The sequence below is a fragment of the Zerene cesonia genome, chromosome 29, assembly GCF_012273895.1.
Source record: "Zerene cesonia ecotype Mississippi chromosome 29, Zerene_cesonia_1.1, whole genome shotgun sequence".
Lineage (NCBI taxonomy): Eukaryota > Metazoa > Arthropoda > Insecta > Lepidoptera > Pieridae > Zerene > Zerene cesonia.
In genome coordinates, this window is record NC_052130.1 from 392412 (window position 1) to 400606 (window position 8195).

At 36.1% G+C, this 8195-nt stretch overlaps 1 protein-coding gene across 2 annotated transcripts in view; it reads right to left on the bottom strand.

The window, feature by feature from the left end:
• The window catches only part of LOC119837739 (aminopeptidase N-like), a 23009-nt gene that overhangs the window by 6600 nt on the left and 8214 nt on the right, over positions 1–8195 (bottom strand). For both annotated transcript variants that reach the window (XM_038363467.1, XM_038363468.1), the window contains exons 2-8: positions 7452–7615; positions 3811–4085; positions 2632–2790; positions 2132–2179; positions 1519–1681; positions 614–826; positions 28–237 (exon numbers count right to left, since the gene is read on the bottom strand). In XM_038363467.1, the coding sequence (XP_038219395.1) occupies positions 28–237; positions 614–826; positions 1519–1681; positions 2132–2179; positions 2632–2790; positions 3811–4085; positions 7452–7610 (1227 nt within the window). In that variant the 5' untranslated portion in view covers positions 7611–7615. The remainder of the gene's footprint in view (positions 1–27; positions 238–613; positions 827–1518; positions 1682–2131; positions 2180–2631; positions 2791–3810; positions 4086–7451; positions 7616–8195) is intronic.

An 8195-nucleotide genomic window follows, 5' to 3' on the forward strand; every position in this document is an offset into this window, starting at 1 on the left:
CCCCAGAGCCCCGCAACCCCCGCTCACCGGGTGCGAGGACTCGAGCGCGTCGAGCGCCAGCACGGACGCGATGTTGGCCACCGCGTACGCGCGCTCGGCGCGCCACGCGGGCTCGGCGGCGCGCACGCCCAGCGACGCCGCGAACGTCGCAAACCCCTCGTTCAGCCAGAGGTCCGACCACCACCTCATCGTCACCAGGTTGCCGAACCATTGGTGGGCGAGCTCGTGGGCTATCACCTGGTGCGTGAAATCTTTCATTTTTATTTTGCACCGCAGTTACACAGATAATGATAATTTTTATTAACCATTTTAAGCGATATATTAAACCGCCTTCAAATTGTCTGCACAAGATCAAATTTACATTGGACTACACGGAAGGCACAGGTAATCATCAAGATCAGTTCGCCTAGACAAAAGTTCTGAGATAACAAAGCAAAAAAAAAAATCGGGCTAATTAATACTATTGAAATTAGTTGAAAAGAATTTATATACAACTTTTTTGCAATTACAACTTAATTATTTTCTCAAAACGATATGTGTTTAACTTTTCCATCTTTATCGTACCATTTAAAAACTTTTCATTATATGTTACCCAAAATGCTATAAAGCTCACCTCAGCGACTCTCTCCTTGTTCAAGAACGACGATTGTCGCTTATCATACAATAACGCAGTTTCCCGATAAGTGATCAGTCCCCAGTTCTCCATGGCTCCAGCGGAAAAGTCCGGAATGGCTATCATGTCTTGTTTGGGCAGAGGGAACGACACGTTGAAGAATTTCTCGAAATACGATAACACTTTGGGACCGATGGTGGCTGCGTAGGCTGTCTAGGAAAGAAAATTCACTTCAGAATATTATCGTATCATGGGCGTAGCCAGGTGGTTTTAGGGTTTTTGGGGAGTTTAAACTTAAACTCAAACATTTGTTTAATCAATTAGACTTCTTATATAAGCACTTTGGTGTCGTCGTAAGTACATAGTTTTGACATCTACCACCGGTTTGGAAATCAGGTTCTACAGAGAAGAGCTGCTTTAAAGGTTTCACCCCGTCCAAAACTAAAGTCTGACTACACTATAACTACACTCTAATAAGTTATGGATAACTCTCTCCAAAAAACAATACTATTGTATTTATATCCATTTTCTGGAAGGTGAGAGCTACATATGATAATGGACCTTAAAAGCTCGGACGCTCGACTGTATTCCAAGTATTAGCGAGCAACTGTTTGAAGGTTTACTTTTTAATAGTACACTTATATTAAATGTACAGTCGTACGATACGGTACAGCAATTCCACTAGGGTAAGGGCCGCCGTCAGCCCGGCTAGCAGTTGTAACAAAGGCCTACCAATTCTAATATAATTCATAATATTTTGTTAGCAAGTATGTGCAATTGGTGTCAGTCATAATTATTTTACCAAGGTTCTTTTTCAAGGTTCTGGGAAGCTTAATCTGTACTACGAGAAAATTCTCTAAAAGAAGAACATTTTACAATGTTTCTCGAAACCCAAAATCTCTTACCTGATCCACAGCATCTTTCCTCGACCAGATCCTGAACTTAGTTGTGGATAAAGCGGGTGGACTGTCTACGTAAGCAAACTTGGAGACTACGAACGCCACGAGGTAAGTGGACATTGGGACCGATTTTTCGAATTGGTCCCATATAAATTGTTCGCGTGGTGCACTGGAATATTAAATAAAATCAAAATATGAAAAATCGAAATAAGATTTTAGTATTACATTTTTAAGTGACTTCATAAACTGGAGGAGACTCTCTTTTCTGGACTATCTTTTTGTGCCTGTTACCTCATAACTTTTTACTGATTAAACCAATGTTAATGATTAATTCTATTTGATAATTTGTGCCTCACACTTGTGGGACCACACGTCCCAACTTAATTTGGTCTAGTTCGCACAATTTGAGAGCGGTTTAGTTTTTTTTAGTTCAATTCCATTCGAAAAGCTATTACAAAAAGTGAAACGAATTTCTCGTTCTTCAACTATCTGCCAAAATGTATGGAAAATAACTGTATTTTTTTCAAGTAAATTTTGATGATCTAACCAAATCACACAGTTGTTTAGATCTAGTCAAAGTCTTATAATTTAATGTAGGAAAAATAATAAAATAAATAACCTGAAAGATTGTTTCATCATTTCCCACGGCCAGAAATCTTCTAGAGCACTGAAAAAGAAACACAATTCACATAACATTAAGAATTCCGTTTGACAAATATTTTTGAACGATAATATTTTTTTCACGGACAATAAAATAAGAATCGAGATATGTACTTGTATATTAAATGACTGTTATATGTAGAATATAAAATCACAGAACAAGCATTAATACATTTTTTTCGAGTTGGAATAATCTTGTCCTACTCAAGATATCACAATTTATCTCATCGACACCAATGCAACCACAAATACTTTCAAAACAATCATTTTTTTTTTTCGTCATGGCGAGCAACTGACATCGTGGTTTGCCAGGTGGTCAGCGACTACTACCGCCCATGAACAGGATACGCTGCCCACTTTTAAGGAAAAGGGGATAAGGAAAGGATAAACGATTGGAAAGAAGGAAGGACTGGGAAGGGTGGGGTCCATCTCCCCCATTCACATGTTCATAAAACTTACTTATCACTGGAAGAACTTTCCAGAGGCATGTTAGAAACGGCTGTGAAGTCCTTATTGTGGGCTATGTTGATAGAAAACGTGGCTTTGTACATCGGCTCATCAAAACACGGGAACCCTTTGCGGGCAGATATGGCCTCGAATTGGGTGGCTATTAGATACCTGTTGGAATAAGAGTTCATGTGAAAGATTGAAAATTTCCGGTATACCTTGACATGTCATTGCTTAGTATTTTCTTGTCAAACACAAGAAAATACTAAGTAACTAAAAATAACTAAAATTACTAATACTTTACGCGAGTTTTATACACTAGTTGCGCCCCGCGGTTTCACCCGCGTAAGTCCATATCCCGTAGGAATATCGGGATAAAAAGTTTGCCTATATGTTAGTCCAGTTGTCCAGCTGTCTATGTACCAAATTTCATTGCAATCGGTTCAGCAGTTTTTCCATGAAAGAGCAACAAACACACACACATCCTTACAAACTTTCGCATTTATAATATTAGTGGGACTTAAAAATTAAAGACTTAAACGGATTTTAAACGCGATTTATTCATTATATTATTAACCCGACGTTTAGAACACTATAAAGCGAGCGTGGTGACGGGGAGACAGTCTCCCGTGACCACGACGATATAATGAATAAATCGCGTTTAAACTTTAAAATCCGTTTAAAAGTCTTTAATTTCTAAATGTTATTGCTTATTTCTTTTTTATAATGTGATCCGACTCTAATTACAAATTCAAGTCACATTGCAGTATCCTCTTACAGAATTCCAAAAAACTATTATTTGTCAAAATACTTAAATTATTCGTGCCTTGCTTCATTTCACTATTAGCTAAAAATTTACTCCATGTTCTGCGCCACACTACCTATGCTTATCTCTTTGACAAATATTTCAAATCCATTCACCATTGAGTTTTGATTAACGTCATGTGATTTAATAACAAACATTCAACCATAAAATTTGCTCATTTAAAATATCCACACTAATATTATAAAGAGGAAACTTTTGTATGTTTGTAATGCTTTCATGCAAAAGCCACTGGACCGATTTCAAAAATTCTTTCACGATTGGAAACCTGCAACTTCACTGAGTGACATAGGTTATATATGACGCGGGGTGAACAACTAGTACTAAACAATTATAAAGCCATATCATATTAACTACAGGACACTTACTCTTTCTTCTTACTCTTCGTATCCACATAGGAGCTAATGTAGACCCCATCCAGACCTTGCTTCAAATTTCCATAGAAAGGTATAGACAGCTTATAAATCCTATCTTCCTTTAATTCTCTATCTATTTTCAGAGTCAAGAAATTATAGGTATCGTTCAAATCCACACCCATAATTTGGTATTCGTGATTTTGACCTGTCAATGTGATTTTTTCATTGGCTATGGAGAAATCTTGCGCGTGCAGGACTATTTTCGATGTCGGTCGTTTCGCCGTTAGCTGAAATTGAGGGAAGTACCATTGGTTATTATCTATATTAAGCGTATTACATGTAGGTTGGTCGCTTTTGGGTATTCTGGACGATAAAATGACTTTATTAAACTAAGCAGCATATATAAATATTCGTTAGTATATAGATAATTATTATCTATGTACCTCTTTCTGATAGTATCATATTCGTACTGTAGATACATATGAAATACATATAGTTACTCAGAAATCCTTAATTATCGATAAAATATTTTCCTACGCTTAATATGTGAGAATAACAAAATTATTTTTGCATTTAATTATATACCAAAATGCGGCGAGCTTCGAAAATATAAGTCTGTCAATTCAATTCTAGCATATCTAAATATAACATGTGTTTCTCGTGAAATAGATTGACGTCCATATAATATGAATATGAATAGAACAGTAAACACGCCAATTAAGCTATAAATTAGCAACACGAGTACAAAACAATATACCTAACTGTCTACACACGATGTGAAGCATAATTTAAAATATTTTTACATACTGAGACCATACAATTAAACATAGACAACACTGCCGTCAAGAAGTCGGTGAGATATTACGTCTGTAATCTGTTTTTATTCGAATATGAATAGTTTCTTTTCAACGGTTTGTGTACGCTTCAAAAACAGAAAATTTACAGTAAAAAACCTACTCTAGAAATGTATCTATGACTTTTACCACAGTGAACCGTAGCAAGACACGATTAGCATGAAATTTAATTATTACATCTCAAAAAATGCTGCGAAATAAAAGTAAACCTTGTTCGTTGGAAGAAAATTGATTGATTGGTATGATTATACGTATTTTACAGAATGTCGTGAAAGGACACATATATCTCTCGCTAAACGAGACACAGGTCAGCTTCCTTTACTAATGAAAAAATTATAGAATAAGCTCATTTCGATGAATGATCTAGTCAATATAGCCATCCCACTTCAACCTGACTGAAGATATGTTAGATAGAGAAGTTGGACACAACGCTTAAATAAATATTGACCCCGTCGAAAAAACCCTGACGAACAAAAGTGAAAGTCACGTTTGTTTAAGTTTTAGGCACTCTGACGCAATGCCTAACCTCCTTATTGGATCAAACCATAACGTCAATAAATACTAAATCAAACTATAATAGGCTAGTTGAAGCAAATTCGTCACGTCTCATTGCTAATTAAAAATCTTAATAGCTCTAGAATTATAACGCAACGTAATGTATAATATCGATATTATAATGTGAATTTGATGCGGATTCGAATATGACAAAACTTTATACAGCTACTCGTATAATGAAACATTCTAAATCCAAAAACAATAATTAAATTTAGAATATAATTTTCCACTGTTTATAAAAATACACTAGTATTTCTACGGACAAGGTCTCATTTGATAATAGCGCGCCAACTTTCTTACCATGAGTTTGTATAAACAATGCATAATTTTCATAATTCGCCATACTCTCTTAAGGTTAGGTCATTGCCCGAAATGAAAAAAAAAACAAAAAAAAAAATCGCAATCGACTAATTCAAAATGAAAAGCAGCCTTGTAACGAGACATTGCATGCAAAAACAGTTTTTCATTGTCACAAAGTTTGTAACGAAACGTTTTTTTTGGAGCGGACGTGGGTCGACTTGTTATTCAAAATACAAAGGAAATGTTTAGCGTACGTTGGAAAGTAGGTTAGGGAGATATTTTGTGCATAATGTTGTTTATTTGTTATGCGCGCAATGTAATGTACATGCCTTGTATTCGCATAATTGGGTTAAGGCTCTAATACGTAGGACTAGACTATCATGCCGACATCATTTTAAAACTATTTATTAAATATTTACTGTGCACTTGTATGTTTGGTTGGTACCTGGATCAAAATATATATTAAGAACCTCGGAATTTTAAAACACTTGGGCCGACTGATAATCAGGATGTTCATGGGTTAAAGCCCGTTTGCATGGCTGAGAGTCTGTCCCGAGAGCCATGTGTTTTTTTAAGTTGTATTAGTTTTAAGGTTTTGTGGCAATAAGTTTTCGTTCAAAAATATTTTATGAAAATATTTTTTTTTTCGATTTTCGTTAAAGCTGCCTTATGCTCAATCGTTTAGAAATTAAGGACTCAATGAATTTTAAAAGCAATATATTCATTAATTATTTACTAGACTTGCATCCCGGCTCCGCCCGGATATCAAGATTCCTGTTTTATCCCAAGGAAGCATTTAATCGGGATAAAAACATACAACTTACAGAGACTATACGTAACTGAATTATTTGATCCTCGCGATCGTAACCAGGATTATAATATAAACTTATTAAATTATTGTGTTTAATAAGTTTATAAATTCACGGATTCTTGAAACGTGTACAAAGTTTGAATTAGATCTATTCATTTAAAGTGGGTCAAAATCGAGTCCAAAGAAGTCGTTTACATACAAACATAAAGGTGAAGCTAATAAAAGCGTGTTAAAACGCTGACCCAATTAAAATATCTAAGGAAAAATCTGATTCAACCTCACACGTGCGCTATTGGAATATAAAGCAGGTATCGATGGCCACAACGTGTTTGTGCGTATATCTGTAGTCTATTATAATATTAACCATAGACCATGTTATTCTTCTGTTTTGATTTCGTGCGCAAACGTCCTATACTAAATTTCAATAGCTTTTTTTAAAAGTTCAATGACTTCATTCTATATTTTATCTATGCTAATTATACAAACATGTATTTAAATAAAATAATGCACGATTAACCTAGTTTAGACATAACCCCATAGGCGATAAATTAATAAACATGAGTGATCCGCTTCGTCTTCGCCAAGAATTTAATCAACAATATTTCACGCTCATTATAATACCGTTACAATTATTCGTAATTATAATTTAATCGAGTAGAAAAAAAACAACATATTGTTTATGCGCAAACTTTTTTTAATACATGGGATGTGTCGAGCACACTTCGGCACAAATTAGGCCAGCTCGCAACGGGAAAGTACCACACCCCCACAGAAGACGGCGTGAAAAAGGAGCATGCTACTGCGTTCCGTACGGTGAGTGGGGGAGCCGGAGGACCAAAAGGAAACCCTTTTCCTCACCCTTCCCAGTCCGTTTCTTCTATCCAGTAGTTAATCATATTCTTATTACATACACGTTGAAAGTGGGCAGCACATTTGCTTACCATCAGGCGAACCACCAGCTCAGTTGCTCGCTTATGGCATTAAAAACGAGAAAAACTTCCTGGCAATCTTTAAATTTTTAACTGGGTACCTTCGCATGACATTTACAATCAGTATCAATAGGTAACTACGAGTATATAAATAATACTTGTATAACATAATTTATATCAGTAGGTACTTTATATATAACTCACCGTAATTTCAACAACGCCGAAGTGTGTGAAGTTGGTCGCGGGATCTATATCATAGGCTAGTTTCACGTCGTAGTGTGTGGGTATGACGTCATCGGGCAGGAGGTACTCGCTCTCGCCGGCGACCAGCGCCGCAGCGACACAGAATATCAGAAGCCGCATTGTAACTGTTGGCAAATGAAAAATATAACAGCTTTTTTTTTTTATTGGAGAGTGCATTATAAGCCGTAAATATAGAAAAGTAAAAGAGAATTAATAAATAAAAACTATACTAGAAAACAATTTCACTAAAACGATCCCATTAATGTCCTAAGGACATTTCGTTTTATCCTACTAATATTATAGAAACGAAAGTTTTTAAGTATGGATTTATGGATGTCTGTTACTCTTTTACGCGAAAACAGCTATTCGTATCTGTGCGAAATTTGGTACAGAGATAGATTATTATGTGGATTAGCACTTATAACCCGGGTACCAGGCTAGTGACGCCACGGGTTACAGCTAGTAAAAAGATAAGATCAGCATTTTTCTCCCAGAGCGAGACAAGCCTTCAGCTTCAATGAGATTTAATGTATAAGATGTATTTGCAGATAGTTTATAGCAGTGCCGATCGCATTTAGCAGAGGATCTCTAGTGTCAAGGTTAATAGACCGGGAGATGGTGACACACATTACTAGGTCATTTGTACCAGTATGGCGGTTCTTCAGTGGTCTAATTACGTAAAGGCAAAAAGGAAAATGATGGTCA